The 18,290-nt window shown below is 53.9% G+C and overlaps 2 protein-coding genes across 2 annotated transcripts; one reads left to right on the plus strand and one right to left on the minus strand.

Annotated features, from left to right (window-relative positions):
- The first annotated feature begins 4,541 nt into the window (after nt 1–4,541).
- Nucleotides 4,542–8,965, plus strand: SLC35B2 (solute carrier family 35 member B2). Its single transcript, XM_054280381.1, has 2 exons — nt 4,542–4,622; nt 6,847–8,965. The coding sequence occupies exons 1-2, from the start codon at nt 4,542–4,544 to the stop codon at nt 7,783–7,785; spliced, it is 1,020 nt and encodes a 339-aa protein (XP_054136356.1). The 3' UTR covers nt 7,786–8,965.
- A 1,884-nt stretch (nt 8,966–10,849) lies between these two features.
- Nucleotides 10,850–17,661, minus strand: HSP90AB1 (heat shock protein 90 alpha family class B member 1). Its single transcript, XM_054280369.1, has 12 exons — nt 17,620–17,661; nt 17,366–17,512; nt 16,982–17,188; nt 16,525–16,684; nt 16,228–16,361; nt 15,445–15,756; nt 14,875–15,040; nt 14,490–14,680; nt 14,062–14,209; nt 13,527–13,795; nt 12,766–13,099; nt 10,850–11,420 (listed from the first exon to the last, which is right to left on the minus strand). The coding sequence occupies exons 2-12, from the start codon at nt 17,510–17,512 to the stop codon at nt 11,311–11,313; spliced, it is 2,178 nt and encodes a 725-aa protein (XP_054136344.1). The 5' UTR covers nt 17,620–17,661; the 3' UTR covers nt 10,850–11,310.
- Between the last annotated feature and the right edge of the window lie 629 nt (nt 17,662–18,290).

Genomic DNA, 18,290 nt, shown 5'->3' on the forward strand with positions numbered 1-18,290 from the left:
TCTGCCATTGTGCCTTACGCCTTGCTGCTTTACTGTGCTGTCATTTCCTCTCTCACAGAGGACAGGAAGATCCTGCCCCCTGTCCTCCTTGGAAGGGGGTTAAAAAACTTAGGGTATGGGTCTTCCCTGGCTTTTAGATCCTCCCAGGCCGAAAGTGGAAGAGGTGGCAGCATTATCTTCCCATCCCTTTTGTTGTTCAGCTCACCACCCTTTCCTGCCACTTACTTCTCCAGCCAGAGGAGCACATGCAATGCATTAGGAAATCAGCCAAAGGTGCTGTGGGAATGGAGGCACAGATGACTTACCCCATCTCAGCCAGGAAAATTCCCCACTTGTTGCTGGGAGCAGCTGCTATTGTTTGGGACAAATACTGGATGGTGCAATCGACCAGGATGCTCTAGAGTTAGCTCTTGTCTTCTTCCTCCCTTCTTGTAAGGGAACGCTGTCAGGAAAGCAACATAAGGACCCCCCAGGCCTTGGGACCTTGCCTGGTTTCCTCAGGAGTCCAGGGTTGGATTGCTCTGTTTCTTTTGAATCTTTGCCTCTCGCCTTCTAGCAGGGCCTCAACCCTGCTGCAAACCCATGGGGCTGTTTCAAGGACATCTTTCACAAAGGACACAAGGCACTTCCAGGCTTCCCAGAGAAGAGATGACTGATGCTGCGGGGCAGTGTGGGATGGTGTGCCCAGGGCTGTAGCTGGGAGCAAAGGGAAAAGGCAGAAACAAGTCATCTGCACTTTTTTGTTTGTTTCGTTATTTTAAAATAAAACTATTTGTTTTAAAAAGGTGTCTTGTAAAACATCACTGGGTGGCCACGTGCTGGCTCCAGCCAGCCCTGCATCCATGCCTGGGGCTGGGATAGGGGATTCAGAAGCAGGGCTACAGTAGGTGCCATACTGACTGCAGTCCCTGGGCAGCACCTGTGCCAGGGACCAGCTGTGGCTGTGCCCAGTGCAGGGCAAACCTGAGACAGGGGGCAGGAATCGGCCTGGGGGTCAGCTTTGAAGGCTTTTAGCTTGGATCAAGAATAATGTGGCCACCAGGAGTAGGGAAGTCATCATCCCTCTGCAGTTGTGAGACCTCCCATCGTGTCCTGTGTCCACTTCTGGGCCCCTCACTTCAAGAGGGTGCTGGAGCATGTCTAGAGAAGGACAGCAGAGCTGGTGAAGGAAGGGTTTGGAGCAAAAGCCCTATGATGAGCTGCTCAGGGAGTTGGGAGTGTTTAGCCTGGAGATAAGGAGGCACAGGGAACCTTGTCACTCTCTACACCTCCTTGAAAGGCGGTGTAGCCAGGTGGGGATCGGCCTTTTGTCCAGGCAACCAGTGCCAGGACAAGAGGACATAGCCTCAAGCTGTGCCAGGGGAGATTTAGGTAGGAGGAATTTCTCTACAGAAAGGGCGATGAGACACTGGAATAGACAGGCCAAGGAAGGTGGTGGAGTCACTTTCGCTGGAGGGTTTAAGGAAAGATTGGCTGTGGCACTCAGTGCTACGGTCCAGCTGAGATGGTGGTGTTTGCTCATCGCTTGGGCTCGATGATCTCAGCTCTCTTCCAGCCCGATTGATCCTGCGCTCCCGTGACCGCGGCCCGCCCCGCTCCGCCGGCCGCGCTGCCTCCGGAGCGGCAGGGGCGCTGTGGGGCGCCAGCGCGCCCGCCGGGCGGGGTTCCGCCGCCGCCGCCGGGAGCGGAGCCGAGGGGAGCCGGCCGACACCGGGCCGGGGCCGGGCCGCAGGTGGGTAACGAGGCCGGGGCGGGCGCGGAGGGCGGGCCGGCCCGCGGGCGGCAGCTCCCGGCGAAGGCTGCGCCGCGCTGCCGGCCTGCTCGCTGCGAACGTGGCCGCCGGGCAGGGAGGCGGCGCCGGGGCCACGCTCGTCCCGCAGCCGGCCCCTTGCCGCTTCTCCCGCGGGGCCACCGCAGCCTCGGGCAGAGGAGCCCCGGAGCGGCAGGCGTAGGGCTCGCCCCTCCCGGGAGCCCCGCGCCGTGCCCGGGGCGAGGGTGCCCCACGGGCGGCGGGGAGCGGCGGGGAGCCCGTGCCTCTGCTGTGGCCCCCGGGCAGAGGCGGCCGTCCGCCCTGGGGGGACAGGGGCGGGCAGCCCTGCGACCCGGCTGCGTGCAGGCACAGGGAGATGCCGAGATGTTAGTATGGACTTGTCAGCTCCAAGCTTGCGTTTGACCTCAGCCCTGCCAGGCGCTGGAGGCGCGCTGAAGAGTATCAGGGCTATAGGCAGGGATCTTTTTCAGAGCCGGGACCCAGACTGTCCATGCCAGGCAGCGGGCTGGGTGCCAGCCCGGCTCTGAAGCGGTGCCTTTGAGAGCTGCCCTTGCAGTGCCCAGGGGAGCAGCGGCCGCTCCGTTGTCTCGGCTCCTGGGCTGCTCCGCAGAATAAGGCTCCTTTCATGCCTCAGCATGCTCCCTGCTCGGCCCCCCCGCTTTCTACCTGTAACACTGGCGTCCCTGTTCCTTCCCAGCCTGGGCAGAGAGGGCAGGGGCTGCTGCACTGAGTCAGCTCTCAGGGCCTGGGAATTGCTAGCGCAGGCATAGAGAGCCATTGTCCCTCCATAGCCTCCTCTTCACGGTCGCTGTGGGAGAGCGGAGCTGATTCTCCGCCCATGGCAGCGCTGCAGGAGCTGGCGGGGTAACAGCAGGCACAGTCCTGCTGAATGGAGCTTGCACAGTCCCTCTCAAGTTGCAAATGTGGCAACAGACCCTGTCATTTATATCCGACTTCTGCAAAAGTGAACGGTGTTTCTGCACCCCACCGCCAGCCACAGTTACTTAATACGGACAAACCCAGGAGCGCTGAGGCCTGGTTTTGCATTCCACAGCATCTGTACAGCCTGCGATGGTGCCCCTGCAGCAGGAGTGATTGAGTGGAGGGGTCAGACTGTCTTTTCCAGGGAGGGGGGAGACAGAGTAGTAGGAAGCAGGCAAAGAAATCCACCCCTAGCCATGTGCACCTCTGCCTGGTCTGGGAATTTCTGTCTTTTATGTCACAGAAGGGAGTTTTCTGGGTGAAACACAGCCCCAGCTTTGGTCAGGTTATTGAACTCCAAGGGCCTGGCCACAGTAGCTGAGGATGAGAAAAGTCCCTGAGGTCTTTCCCAAGAGGTTGATGGGAGCGCTTGCTCATGAAATGGCAGGGGACTTTCTTGCCTTTAAAGTCCTTAAAGTTTGTAATTTTCTAAGTAAAGTCCCTAAGTTTGTAAATTTCTGTTTGTGAGTTTCGTGTGGGGGCTACTAGAGGTCACAGTTATACAACACTGGGGCCAGGTACACCCCTAAATAGGGCCTAATTCCTCTGACTCGCTTGTTTCAGATGGAGGCGGAATTAACATCTGTGTCTCTTTCAGTCACAGGAGCTTTTCAGATGTGTGTTTATGTTGCCAGCCCACAGCACTCTCACCTGGTCCCCAAGGAACTGGGAGGCTTTTTCAATTGAGGGAACTGGGGCAGGGATGTAGCACGGACCAGGGAAATGTTCTACCCTGATGCAGGAATCTGCAGCTTGCTTTGTGAGGGGGGATGCAGGTGGCCTTGGGTGTAGGAAGTTGTTGCCTGCTTGCTCATTCTGTTGAGTACCTGGTGCCCCTGAATATTGCAGGTTTGCCTCTGTGAGAGAGAGGACAGTGAAGGGAAGAACTCCTTCAAGGACTATTAAAGCTGTTTTAAAGCTAGCTAGATCACTTCCTACAGCTACAGCTGAAAAATATCAGCTATACCTCATTGCATGGTCCTGGTAAAATCCCAACCAGACAGCTGGTAGGAAAGTTCCTTTCCAGTCTTGCTTTCTGGCTGTGTTTTGTCAAGTGGGTGAGCCCTGGTAATTTCCTCTGAGCTGTGAGGAATGCCTTGGCACACTTCCAGGGCTGCATGGGGAGGTGGAGGAGGCTGGCAGCCCCAAACCCTGCCTCTCATCCATTCACCTGGCGTAGCTGGAGGGGAAAGCTCTGAACTGTTTGCTTCCAGAGAAAGGTTGCTCATTGCCACAGGCTTGAAACATGAGCTTCTAGGTAGGAGTAAATTCTTCTGTTCAGTGACCTTTTTCTTTTCCACCCAAAAGCTGTGCTAAAGTTTAACTTACAAAGGTGAGGTGTGAGGTGCTCCTTACATTTGGAGTAAGAGTGTAGTCAAAACCGGATGGTTACAGCAGTGTTCTCTCTAATCCTGGGAATCCAGGGTTCTAAGTCCACATGTTCCAGAGCAACCACCTTTACCAGAAGCAAACACGGATGTCTGGCCTGTGCTTTTCAGCTCTAGAGGGCTCTTCCTGCTCTGTGTGCTGCCAGCATCACTGTTGTCGCTGCAGTGGGTCTGGGTGGCTGTATTACAGGTGATGAGGATTGGCTGGATGGTGGGTGTGTTTCAGCATGTGGAGTGGAGCTGCCCGTGTACCAGCAGCCCACCACCTGCCTCTTTCTCTCTCCGCAGATTTTGCATTCCCCTCCTGCTGGCCTCCCTCCCTGCGATGGCTGCAGGTGAAGAGATCACCCCTGCCCTGCAGGACTCGTGGGGGGACTTCTGGCTCTTCCGCTTCTTTGTTAATGCTGCTGGCTATGCCAGCATTGTGGTACCGGGCTTCCTCCTCATCCAGTACTTCAAGAGAAGGAACTACTTGGAGACAGGTAGGAGCAGGAGCTTCCCTTCCTCAGCCTCACCTCTCACAGAGCTGTGTCCCAGTGCTGTCCAGATGCTATCCTGAAACAAATTTCTCTGAGGCCCCCTGTGCTAGCAGATCTGGAGGCTACCGAGGAGGAAGGCTTCACCTCAGGCTGGTGCAGCATGTGGTGCCCAGACTTTGGTTAATTATGTCTCCATCTTCTTTTATCCTGTTCAGGCAGAGGCATTTGCTTCCCTGTCATCAAATCCTGTGTGTTTGGCTCTGAGGTGAAGTCTGTACATCAGGACGATGGCTCCCTGCCACCCCGAGCAGAGCCCACAGAGTCCTCCACAGCCCGACAGGTGCTCAAGCTGATCTTCTGTGCTGCTGGTCTACAGGTAGGGGTCCTGTGCATGTGTGGCTGTCCCATTCTGGAAGGAGGAAGTGGCCAGTGACTGTCAGTTCCTTGGAGACTGAGCATGCAATGCTGTCCTTGATCAAGGCAGGGTTGGAGGATGGGAGAGGACATTCCACCTCCAAGAGCTGTGGAGGTCTATTTAGCTTTTGTCATTTGGGTTGGAGCATCCTGTCTGATCACAGTCCTCTAGAGCCTCTGAAAATTCTGTGATTCAGCAGGTTGTTAAGGCTGCTTTTGTTCTGGCTCTGATGTCAGATCAGCACATAGTTCGAGCCCTCTTTTATCCCAGGCTCTCCCATGGGTCACTGTCTGGGGCTGATGCATTCTGCCTTGATGGATTGAATTTGAGTACTGGAGAGAAAATACTTAATTCAGCTACAGATAAACAGGAATTTAAAGTCTTAGATTCCCCAAGTCTCAGTCACAGCCTGAGCATCATCAGGAAGGGCAACTTTTTTGATCTGTAAGGACAAGAAATAGCAGTGTGGGCAGTGAGATAGAAAAACTGAGGTGTCCTGCAGCCAGGAAACAATTCACTCTCTGGCTTACTCCCCCAGCCTATTCAGACATGCTGTGGGCCACCAAATTCTTCCATCTCTCTGTGTCTTACTTTCTTGGGAGATGTGTGGTGAGAGGAAGTCTGTTACTTCTGTGAGAGGCTTGGTGTTGTACCAAAAGTAGTGGAGATGACAACCACGACAGTGATCATCCCTCGTGGACAATTTTGTCTGCTGGTTTTGAAATTAGAATTGATTTGGATGTAAAAACCAGGCCTAGGGAGCTGGAAGTGAAAACCAATGCAGAGCCCACTGGGAAAAGTGCCAGGACCTGCCGCAGGGAGCTGGCACCAAAACCGCAGTTGTGTATCAGTGGTGTTCCCAGATTCGGTCAGTCTGGTTCCACAGGCTTAAAGCAGCTCAAAGCTAACTGCTCACTCTCACCAGGATGTTTGCATTGTGGGCTTTTCTCCCCTGCCCACTGAGCAGCTGTGCTTTGGAACTGGATGTTCCTGGTTGTAACCACATGGATCAGCAGGTTGGCTCAGATGGGTGGAGTTGGGGGTGGTCCTGTCTCCCAGTGTCTCTGGGAAGCATTGCCATGCAGAGGGTGAGCAACGCTGGGGATTTCAGGACTTCTGCTGCTCAGAGTGACCCTGAGATGCGTTAGAAAGTCTTGTTTCCCAGCCTGGCAGTCAAAGGAGGAGTCAGAATTCTTCTGTTCTCATTCTCAAGGTTGTTTATTGTTTATCTATAAAATTCTTTCTCTGACCCGCCGAGGTCCATTCAGCAGGTCAGACAGAGGCACACTGGCCGCCCTTGGGGCAGTGTTATCTTTTATACTAAAAGCTACATGTACATTATTTACCATAACTTCCCAATACCTATCACCTATGCTAGACAGTGAGTTTCTACCTTAAACCAATCCAAAAGCATCACAGCAGAAGATGGAGGCCAAGAAGAAGGAGAAAGACTGGACATGCCCAGATTCCTCCATCTTGCCTCCTGAACCCCATTCTAAAAACCCAAAAAAATCTATTTTTCATCCTGTGACAAACTAATTATTATTCTACTTAGACTTTCGTGGCTTGCAGATCCTCATATAAGGTTGATAATTTTTTCCATGGGTTATAATCAAAGTCACAGGCATCTTGGGCTCTGTGCCAAGGTCTCTGAGCCCCTTGGCAGGGGTTCAGGCAATCCAGGACAGCCAGAGGGATGTCCTGAATTCCGACATGGGGAAAGCAAGGATCTCCTGGGGTCTGTTCTTCCTGTTGTTGCTGGCAACTGCTGTTGTGGGTCCTGACTCTGCCTGTGCTCCTGCTGCTTTGCAGATTTCCTACCTCACATGGGGTGTCCTCCAGGAGCGTGTGATGACGAGAACGTACGGTGCCACTGAAACAGACCCTGGAGAGAAGTTCAAGGACTCCCAGTTCCTCGTGTTCATGAACCGCATCCTGGCCTTCACAGTGGCTGGTCTGTACTGTGCCCTGACCAAGCAGCCACGCCATGGGGCTCCTATGTACAAATACTCCTTTGCCTCCCTCTCCAACATCCTCAGCAGCTGGTGTCAGTATGAGGCACTCAAATACATCAGCTTCCCCACCCAAGTGCTGGCCAAGGCCTCCAAAGTGATCCCAGTGATGATGATGGGCAAACTGGTGTCACGCAAGAGCTATGAGTACTGGGAGTACCTGACTGCTGCCCTCATCTCCGTGGGGGTCAGCATGTTCCTGCTCTCCAGCGCTCCTAACAGGACGGTGTCCACTGTCACCACTTTCTCTGGCATAGTGCTCCTGGCTGGCTACATCATCTTCGACAGCTTCACCTCCAACTGGCAGGACGCTCTCTTCACCTACAAGATGTCTCCCGTGCAGATGATGTTTGGTGTCAACGTCTTCTCCTGCCTTTTCACCGTGGGCTCGCTCTTGGAGCAGGGTGCCTTGCTGGAGTCGCTGCGCTTCATGGCCCGCCACTCGGAGTTCACCGCCCACGCCGTGCTGCTCTCCGTGTGCTCCGCCTGCGGCCAGCTCTTCATCTTCTACACCATCAACCAGTTCGGGGCAGCTGTCTTCACCATCATCATGACACTGCGGCAGGCCTTTGCCATCCTCCTCTCCTGCCTCATCTACGGGCACACTGTCACTGTGGTGGGTGGGCTGGGCATAGCCGTTGTCTTCATGGCGCTCTTCCTGCGTGTCTACGCCCGCAGCCGCATGAAGAAGCGCAGCAAGAAGCTCCCGCCGGGCGAGACCCCTGTTCAAAAGGTCTAAGGAAGCTGAGGCCATGGCATGTAAGCCATGCCTGCTGTCCTGCCTCCACCTGAAGGCATTTGCTGGATTTTCTCAGAACCCGCTGAGAAAAAGAGTGGGGTATGGATAGGCAGGACCAGTGACTCAGTTTTCCACCTGCTTTTCCTGGGAAAGGGGCTGGAACAAGCCCAGGAAACGCTCTGGGCTGACGCAGCTCCAAACCTTTCCATTTGCCTTAATAGGTTAAAGACTTACAGCCAAGGCACAGGCCTGGGGACACACCAGCATGGGGCTGCTGGTATTCCTGCCCCACCTCTGTCTTGTGGCTTCTCCCCAAAGTCACTGATGAACAAGGGAACTCTTCCCTGGCACTGTCTTGCCTCTGGCTAAAGCTCCTCCATTTCTGTTAGTACTACAGAGCTTGGCAGGAGGAAAGGGCAAGCAAAACACTAGGTTTCTTTTTGAAACACCTCTGAGTGAGGCAAGTCCCAAGCTGAGCCCATCCAAGGGTGAGGAGTGCTCTTCTCCATTCCAGGAGGGGCTCTGGGTAGTACAGGCACAGGCAAGGGAAGGACTCCCAGCCTGTCCTACCCCAGGCCTGGGATCTGCTCTGGGAGGGCACTGCAGTGAAAGCCAGTACCTCCCAGTTTGGTTTTATCAATTCTTTACCCCTGCTCCAGGACACTTTTCTTTGCCCCCTCAGCCCAGGCTGATTTTTATGCAGTACCTGAGCTGGACAGTTCCCAAGGCTTGCAGAGTCCTTTGAGGTTGCTTTTTGGTTACATCTGCTGCTGTTAGAGGCCAAAGGCTGCACTGCCCAGAAGCCCCAGCACCACGTCGGGCTCCCTCAGTGCCGTGGTTTCTGGGCTTTGCAGTTGCCATTCAGACAAGCACAAACAAGCCCTCTTTTTCCTGCCACCTGGAGGCACTGGCCCTGGTTTTCCCAGGGGCTGGCCAGAGTCTGTGCCTGGAGGGCTGGGACACGGGGCAGAGCCCGCTTGCGGTGCCTTGTTCCTGCTCCACAGACAGCTGGGGATGGAGCAGTGAAAGCTGTTCTTCCCCACAAGCCTGGGTTTTATCTGTCAATCCTTTTCTCATCAACACAACCTGACTGACAAACCAGCAGGTTTTGGTACTTTTGCAAGGCAACTTTTTTCTCTTTTTATTTTATTAAATTAAAAATATGCTGCATATAGTGCCATGGGTGTAAATGTGGGTTGTTTTTTTTTTTTTTTTTTGGTTGGTGGGGTTTTTTTCCATGTACTTGGAAGGAGGGAAGAGATTTCCAACTCTTCCTGTGTCCCTAGTCTCTCTGGGACAGCAGAGTTGTCTTTCCAAATACAGGTGCCTCTCTCTGTCTTTGCCAAGGCTGGTTGCACTCCAAGCTGCAAGGCCTGACAGGAGATCATTGCACACTCAACTGGGGAGCAGAGCCAGGCTTGGAATGCTGCTTGTGCTGGGGGGGCAGGTGAAGGAGCCATTAACCTGAGCCTAGTGTGGCTCCTAGGTTCTCTCTGCATGGTGCAACTTAAAGAATTCCCAGTGGGTGTAGCTACCCAGAGGTGATACAGAGGCCTGCTGAGCACATGGCAACCAGGGCCAGCGATGCTGCAGCACCTTGTGGGCTGTACTGCTGCAGCCAGAGCCAGGAGAGGCTTGAGGTGAGGAAGGTCCATCCTCCTGGCACCTGTGGGAGGCCTGGTGAAAAACTGTAGGCAAGGGTGAGTCTGGTGTCAGAGACAGGGCTGCGGCCTAACACAGCTAGGGAAAGGGGACACTCAGGTGAGGGTTACAGGGGAAACAGAGGAGGAGATTAGGAACAGTGGTGATGTAGTTGAGCCTGGAGGGATACCAGAGCTGGTGCTGAGCACAGCCCAGGCTTCAGAGCACTTGGCTCTCCAGCAGTTTTACCAGTGCTCCTTTTCTAGCTCTGAGCTTTTAGAGGTGCCTGTACAACCTCACAGCTTTTCATCCTGCCTTACAAATTCACCCAAATGTCTGCACTCACCCTCTGCTGACAGACTGAGAATGGAATGTGATTTCCTTTGATTAAAAACAAAACAACAAAAAACCACATTGCCAGGTTAGGAATGGGATAAAATGGGATAACCTTTCTAATTTAAATGTAGATTTAAACAAAACATTAGTGGAAAAAGAAAACCCAGGACACAAACTTAAGAAGTTAATTTTGACTGATTCACTATTTGGCAATACTTGCTATCGAGACAGAAATCCTGGTTTTAAGCAATTTGCTAGCTCAGCTCCACCACTGCCCTAGCAGGCTGCACCCACACAGCGCCACACTGGCAGCACAGTCAGTGTCTGGGTGTGCTCAAGGGATTCCAGCAGGCTCTGCCTCCCTGTTGAAGATGGATACTTGCTAAAGCCCATTCCATTTTGTGCCTGTGGCAGCTGGCATGTGGGCAGCAAGGGAACTTAATGCAGCAGAAGAAGTTAAGTGTCACTTTTCTCTGACAGACCCCAAGGGCCATTGTGGCCAGGGGTGACAAACCTCACAGAGTGTGAGCTCAGTGCAAAGGACAGCTCAGTCAGAGGTGATGTCCCAGGCTTCTCTTCTAGGACATAGATGGAAAGAAGGCAGACACTGCCCAACACCCAATGGCCGCAGAAGGCCAGAAAGGGCAGGCTGGAGGTGGGAGGAAAGGATTTGAGTCTTTGGCCCAACAGCTGAAGAGAGGCAGCTTGACACCAGTCCCGAGCTGTCGCTCCACGCTGCAACAGAACAGGCAGATGGCCCCTGCCACTGTCCAGCCCCAGAGGTGCTCAGGTCAAACCACCAAGCAAGCAGCAGCTCAGCCAGCTGTCCCACACAGACTGGAAATTTGCTCCCAGGCTGGGGAGCATGCAGCTCGCCAGGTGGAGAACTACTGCTCATTGGAGATGACCCCACCTGCACAGCAGGTCATGTGCTCCCTCCACCCACTTCATCCTGCCAGGGCATGGAAGAGATAAAGATCTCCTAAAGCAGGGCACAGACCTACACAGCAGAGTCCAGTGCCCTCAGGAACAGGCTGAGACATTTTCCTCAGCAGAGCAGGCATGAAACACAAGGGATGCCACCATGTAAATCATCAATGCTTTAATTCCAGTAGAACAAAAATCCAGAAAAATACTCAAACAAAACCCAACTAAAATACATTATGCTATCCTGGGGCTTCAGGGAGGCAGCAGTTTGGAGGAAGGGCTCTCCCACCCCAGTGGAATAAGGACAGTTTGATGCCTACTGGTAACATGGGACACTCCATGAGGGGAGAAAGGGAAGCCTGATGCCTCCTCACACCTCCACTCCCCATCAGCTGTTCCTACACAAGCAGAAAGACACAGAACAGACAGGCCTCAGGCTACCTGAATCACTACTAACAAATGGAATCATGCCCTCCTGCACCCTGCCAAAAACAACCCCAACCAAACAGCCAAAAGAACAGACACCACCAAGAAGTCAGTAGCAGCTGGTGGGAGCAGACCATCTTCTAAGCAAGCATGATAGAGCAGGGGTCTGGCAGGTGAAGGAAGAGCCTTCCTCCTTTAGTCTACCTCTTCCATGCGGGATGTATCTTCATCTCCCTCCAGAGGGGGGATTTCCTCAGGGGCAGCTGCACTGGGCTCCTCTGCAGCCACCTCATCTTCATCTATGCCTGGGACAGGGAAGGAAAGGAAGATATAAGGTCTCCAAATGCCACCTAATCCCAGGTGTACAGCCTCTCCCAGAGCAAACCTGGCTCCTACCCCCAGCCTGAGGAATGAGGCTATTAGCATCCAATAGTTCACAGAATCATAGAATATTCTGATTTGGAAGGGACTCACAAGGATCATTGAAGTCCTGCTCCTGGCTCTACACAGGACAGGCCCAACAATCACACCGTGTGCTTCAGAGTGTTGTCCAAACACTTCTTGAATGCTGGCAGGCTTGGTGCTGTGACCACTTCCCTGGGGAGTCTGTTCCTTGGCCAACCCACTCTCTGGGTAAGAAACCTTTAACTAATATCCAACCTAAACCTCCCCTGACAAAACTTCATGACACTCCCTCAGGTCCTGTTACCAGTCACCACAGAGAAGGTACCAATGCAGGCCCTCTGCTTCCCCTGGTGAGGAAGCTGTACACTGCAATGAGGTCACCCCTCAGTCTCCTTTCCTCCAGGCTAAAAACTAATAATTGCAAGTCAACATTCTTACTAGTAATTGTCAACTCCAGCACTAATCCTGAATCAGTAGCATCTTCCCAGTAACATCTACACTACTATATGGATACTACCTATGCCATTAGAGTGCACTCCTTAGCCAATTAAGATTAACTACAAAAGATTTGTCACCTAGCACCACAAAGCCTGGAGTTTAAGCCAGGAGAATGCGGTTTAAGCCATGAGCATTTCTCTAGAGAAAAATGAAGTAAATCCAGTCAAGTCACAACTAAAGCAGTTGCAAGATTCTAGAGTTCATCAGTTTCAAACCCTGCAGGTTGCTGTTTCAGTATACTCTGAACAGAAAATTGTACTACCATACACTCCCCTTACCTGCAGCTTGACTAACAAAACACCCTACTCCTACTGAGACTAGGCAGCACAGGGTTACCAAGTTAGTTGTGCCAAGCCACAGCACCTTCTGACTTACATTTTTAGCTGAATTTGGAGGAAAAGGCTGTGTGCAAGCACAAGCTGTTTCTCCAGATGGGTCGCATAACCCATGACAGACTTTTCACATTTACTCTGAAGGAATAAAAAGCCTCAGCTTGTCATCTGAACATCCTGGTGGTGGCTCCTGGTGTTGTGGAGGACAGGGCAGTCCACCCAGAGTCCTGAGCCCTGCTGAAGTACCTTGTTCCAGGTTTACACTTTCTCCTGGCCACCTTATGTACAGAGCTACTTCAGCACACCATAGCAGCATGGCTCCCTTAGTGGCCTCCCCCTGCCCCAAGACACCAGTCTGACCAGTTAACCTGCTTTCAGGCCTGCTGCAGGCTTGAGAAGTGGCATGGATACTCACCAAGCCCGAGTTTGATCATCCTGTAGATGCGGTTGGAGTGGGTCTGGGGATCTTCCAGGGAGAAACCAGAGGACAGCAGAGCAGTCTCAAAGAGCAGCACCACCAGATCTTTAACAGCTTTGTCATTCTTGTCAGCATCAGCCTTCTGGCGAAGGGTTTCTACGATTGGGTGGTCAGGGTTGATCTCCAGGTGCTTCTTGGCCATCATATAGCCCATGGTCGAGTTGTCCCGCAGTGCCTGAGCCTTCATGATGCGCTCCATGTTGGCTGTCCAGCCGTAGGTGCTGGTGACAATGCAGCAGGGGGACGAGACCAACCGGTTTGAGACTGTGACCTGCCAACATAGCCAAGGGTTAGCTGAGCAAGGCCCTCATAAGCCCTGGACTGGGCCCAGCCACAGCACACTACAGCCCAAGTCTTTGCCCCTGGTTCCCTTGGGGACACCCCAAAGCAAGCAGAGATGCTCCAAGCAGCTCCAGGACTGCTGCAGACTAATTTGGACAGCTCAGCCAGCACTCAGAGCACCCACTGCATGTTTCCCACACTTACCCTCTCCCATCAATGCACGTATTTGGGTCAGTGCCCCTCGCCTGCAGCCTGGCTGCTTAGAGCAAGATGGTGCATGCTGGGACCTCCAGTCTCCTCTAGCGGCTCCTCTGCAGGAGATGAGAGGCATGCATTGAGCGGGGGCCCTCACCTGCAGCACGGAGGGCCCAGCCCTCCTCCCTCCAGCGCAGGGCTAAGCTCCCCGCCCCTCTCACCTTCTCCACCTTCTTGTCCAGGATTTCCTTCATAAGTTTGCACAGGTTCTCAAACTTGGCCTTGCTCTCCTCCATCTTTTTTTTCTCTTCCTCGTCCTCAGGCAGCTCCAGCCCCTCTTTGGTGACTGATACCAGGGTCTTGCCATCAAACTCCTTGAGCTGCTGCACGCAGTACTCGTCGATGGGCTCTGTCATGTACACCACCTCAAAGCCACGCTTCCGCACGCGCTCCACAAAGGCTGAGTTAGCCACCTGCTCCTTACTCTCCCCTGTGTTTGTGGAGGGTAGAAATGAAACATCACCAGGAGGTAAGAGCTGGTTACAGCAGGACAAACACCACCAGTCACTTGAGACCCCTAAAATAAAACTGGCAGCAGCCAGGGTTCTTGGCGTGGTGGCTTTTCCCCAGCCCCCAGGAATGAGCTGTAATCCAGCAAAGATGACCTGCTGAAGGCAGCAGGAAGTGTTTTAAATTAGGGTTTGTATACAGATTACCTGCCTCTGCCTTGCTAGGCTCAGAGGAGCTCTGGCTCACCTGTGATGTAGTAGATACTCTTCTGGTTCTCCTTCATGCGGGACACGTACTCCGAAAGCGAAGTCACCTCCTCGCCTGACTGGGACGTGTGGTACCGCAGCAGCTCCGAAAGGCGCTTTCGGTTGGTGGAGTCCTCGTGGATGCCCAGCTGGGAACAGAAGAGATGCATGAAGTCTCCAGGACAGGACTTGGATGCACTTGGCTGCCCCTGAGGCACAGCCATCTGCCCAGCTCCTGATCATTTGAGTGCTTGGCCTAGGGCAGCCAGAGGGGACAGGTGCCTACAAAGGCACTCCGAGACATTCACAAGACCCACTCCCTTTATCCTAATATCCACGCAGAGGAGACACAGCATAGCAACAAGACTGCTCCTCAGGCAGATGGGTCATGGGCCCCTCCCTCCTCCAGGGGTAGGGTGCCCAACTCACCTTCAGATTCTTAGAAAAAGCTTCGTAAAATTTCTTGTAGTTCTCTTTGTCTTCTGCCAGCTCAGAAAAGAGCTCCAAGCATTTCTTCACAATGTTTTTGCGGATCACTTTGAGGATCTTGCTCTGCTGGAGCATCTCACGAGAAATGTTCAGAGGAAGGTCCTCTGAGTCCACAACACCCCGGATGAAGTCTGCATAGGGGGAATGAAAACAGCTGTCAGGTTAAGGATTCTGAGCTTCAACACGGCAAGGAAAGAGCTAAAACACAGACTGCTATGCACCCACACCAGCCAGCGCCTCATCCAGTCCCTCTGTACTGGAAGTGGAACCACAGGCTGTGCAGATCCCAGCTCTGCACTGGGAGGCTGAGGCAGGGGGCTCTTACTTAGGTATTCAGGGATGAGCTCGTCACAGCTGTCCATGATGAAGACCCGCCTCACATACAGCTTAATGTTGTTCTTCTTCTTCTTGTTCTCAAAGAGGTCAAAAGGGGCACGGCGTGGGATGAAAAGCAGGGCCCTGAACTCCAGCTGCCCTTCCACAGAGAAGTGCTGTGGAATCAGGGAAAAAAGACAGCTGCTGGGGTGCTCAATTTCTCCTTTCTCCAGCTCCCACAGCGGGGAGGCTGAACTGCCACTCCTCAGCACTGGGGCTGGCAAAGGGGCACAGCAACATCTCTAGCATCCAAGCAGCCTGTATTTCCTCCTGTGTGCCAAGGTTCTCTGGCATGCAGCAGGCTTGGACAGAGAAGTCAGTGCTTCTCTGAGACCCCATATCCTCCTGTCTTATGGACTGGCACTGCCAATCCTTCCACCTGCATGGGAGTCACAGTGCAGGTTGCTCCATCACCAAGTGGCCTGAGAGTGCTCAGTCCCACAGAGGCACAACCATGTGGTGACTCTGGATAAGGGCTGGAAAGGGGCCTCCCTGGAAGGCAGGGTAGCCCAGCACCCACCTTGACAGCCAAGTGGTCCTCCCAGTCATTGGTGAGGCTCTTGTAGAACTCGCCATACTCCTCCTGGGTGATGTCATCAGGGTTGCGGGTCCAAATTGGTTTGGTCTTGTTCAGCTCCTCCTGGTCAATGTATTTCTCCTTGATTTTCTTGGTCTTTTTCTTCTTGCCTTTGTCTCCCTCCTCCTCCTCATCAGAGCCTACATCCTCGATTTTGGGTTTCTCTTCATCTTTGGACACTGACTCTTCCTCCTTCTCATCTTTTTCCTCCTCTGCTTCATCATCACTGATCTCTTTCTCGCGTTCTTTCTCCAGCTGTGGAGAAAGAAACAAGCAATAGTCAGGTTTAGCCTGAAATTACCAAGAACCCTTTAGCTCCAAATGAGAAAAATGGTATCCTCCAAAGCCAAACAAGTGTATCATCTGGAATGAAAGCTCTTGGAACCAGTCCTCAAAAGCCCCTTGTCGCACAACCAAAAGCTGTGTCTGAGAAAAGTGGCACGAACTCTTTTTCCATGGCTGATTTAAGATGATCTTCAGCTGCAGAGATCAAAGGCCTTTATTGTGGCTGGATACCCACCTCCTTCACCTCCAGTAAGCCCCCAGCCTCAAACCACCTTTGGCCACAGAAGCTGAGAGCACCACTGCTCAGTGCCCAGCAGCCAGGAACTACAGAAGGGACCAAAAGGGATCGTACACTGGGCCTTTTGTGTGCTCCTGTTTCAAACACCACCCACCCCTGCCTCCAGCTTTCCACCTAGTCCCCACAGCCCCTTCCTTACGTACATAGAGCGTGATGGGGTAGCCAATGAACTGGGAGTGCTTCTTCACCACCTCTTTCACACGACGTTCCTCCAAGTACTCAGTCTGATCCTCCTTCAAGTGCAGGATCACTTTGGTGCCACGTCCAATGGGCTCACCTGCAGCATGGGGAGAGAAACATCAGCCAGCTCCTCCAGCCTCAGCATTATGTGACAGCCACACTAACCAGTGTGACTGACAGTGCAGCACAGCTCTGGGGAGCACCAGTCAAAGGGGAGCTGCTGGCAGGAAAATGCGCTTGGCTTTCTGTACAATACGCACCGTGGTCAGTTCGGACAGTGAACGAGCCCCCAGCTGACGACTCCCAGGCATACTGCTCATCATCGTTGTGCTTGGTAATGACAACCACCTTCTCAGCCACCAGATAGGCAGAATAGAAACCCACACCGAACTGCCCGATCATGGAGATGTCTGCGCCAGCCTGTGAAAGCAGAGAGCAGCTGCTAAGAGCAGGGTGGAGGTAGAAAATGTCTGTGACTGATTCACAGCAGCAAAGAACTGGGTCAAGCACACTGAGAAAAACATGCAAGTGCCAACAGGCAACCAGCTCTACCCTCAGCTCCTCCCTGGTGTTGGAAAGGTGGGGGAAGCATACTTGAGTAGGCCAACAGTTCCCATGCCAAACAAGGCAGGAGAGCCTTTTTATTGTTTATTTATTATCTGTACATTCAGTGCTAGCCAGTGACGGAGGGAACCCATGCAGCCCAAGGCAACCCACCTGCAGGGCTTCCATGAAGGCTTTGGTCCCAGATTTGGCAATGGTGCCCAGGTTGTTGATGAGGTCTGCTTTTGTCATCCCAATGCCAGTGTCCACCAGGGTCAGCGTGCGGTCCCGGGGGTTGGGGATGATGTCAATTTTCAGGTCTTTCCCACTGTCCAGCTTGGAGGGGTCGGTCAGGCTCTCGTAGCGGATCTTATCCAGGGCCTAGAGGAGAGAGGGATGCTCGACAAGGCCTCCCTACTCGACAGCCTCCTCCAACCCTCCCTGCACAAGCCCTCCCGGAGAGCCAGGAATCGGCCTCTCCCCGGGCACCCCTGCAAGGACACCAGCCCGACCCCGACCCCCCGGCAGAGGAAGGAGCCCGCTCCCGCCCGGGCTCACGTCGGAGGCGTTGGAGATGAGCTCCCGCAGGAAGATCTCCTTATTGGAATAGAAGGTGTTGATAATGAGCGACATGAGCTGGGCGATCTCCGCCTGGAAGGCGAAGGTCTCCGCATCCTCCTCCTCGTGCTGCACTTTCTCGGGCATCTACAAGACAAACACACGTCTATTTTCAGTGCGTTTTCAGGGCATGAGGGCCACAGAGAGGGCGGTGAGGGCATCAGGCCCAGTCCTATTCCCCATCCCGTCCCTACCGTCTCGGGCGTGGGGGACCGGCGAAAGAGCTACATCCCTCCGCCGGCAGCTTTTTATAGGCACGGAACGAAGGGGGAGCTTGACGGCACATTGTATCCTTCCGCCTTAAAGGGGTCTTGCTCAACGAACCACAGATCGATGGTGTATGGGAGGCACCGGCGTTGCCGTTTAGCGGCGGCCATGGCGGGGGCGGGCGTGCAATGGATGCTCGGCTTCACGCTGCCGCTCTGCGGTCACCAGCCGCGGCTCCCCGCCGCCCTTCGCCGCGCCGCTCGGAGGGCCGTAGGAGCGGGACCTCCTAGAGCCACGGCGAGGGGCGGCGGGGAGCCCCGGCGAGGAACTCTTTTCCACGCCCCGCCGCGGAGGAATACAGCTGCGGTCAGAAAACCATTTCCAGAGTATTCCACAGAGGGGACGGCGGCGCCTCCTCGGCTCCATGGCTGGGGCAGGGAACCGGGAACCGCACTGCTCCAGCTTCAGCCTGCAGCTCCCCCCGAGGCCGGGAGCCGCGTAGTTCTGCCGGCCTGAGGCTGCGTGGAACTTAAGCACCAGCGGGGGAAGGGGCGGGGACAGAAGGTGTCAGGGCCGGAATGTGTGGCAGGCCCGTGTCACCGCTGCAAAACAGTGTTTGGAGACGTTGCCCTTACAGTGTCCAAGGGAAATAATAATA

This window comes from Melozone crissalis, unplaced genomic scaffold (genome assembly GCF_028551555.1).
Source record: "Melozone crissalis strain CALT ecotype California unplaced genomic scaffold, PUWL_Pcris_2 ptg000027l_1, whole genome shotgun sequence".
In the NCBI taxonomy this organism is placed as follows: Eukaryota; Metazoa; Chordata; class Aves; order Passeriformes; family Passerellidae; genus Melozone; species Melozone crissalis.

What these genes read in the sequence shown, in the direction of transcription:
- SLC35B2 (XM_054280381.1), top strand. Translation starts at nt 4,542, where the DNA reads ATGCTGCTGGCTATGCCAGCATTGTGGTACCGGGCTTCCTCCTCATCC. An exon ending in AAGGAACTACTTGGAGACAG is followed by an intron (nt 4,623 to 6,846) that starts GTAGGAGCAGGA and finishes GCTGCTTTGCAG; the next exon opens with ATTTCCTACCTCACATGGGG.
- HSP90AB1 (XM_054280369.1), bottom strand. Translation starts at nt 17,512, where the DNA reads ATGCCCGAGAAAGTGCAGCACGAGGAGGAGGATGCGGAGACCTTCGCC. An exon ending in CACTGTCCGAACTGACCACG is followed by an intron (nt 16,362 to 16,524) that starts GTGCGTATTGTA and finishes CCCATGCTGCAG; the next exon opens with GTGAGCCCATTGGACGTGGC. An exon ending in GATGATCAAACTCGGGCTTG is followed by an intron (nt 11,421 to 12,765) that starts GTGAGTATCCAT and finishes TCCCTGTCCCAG; the next exon opens with GCATAGATGAAGATGAGGTG.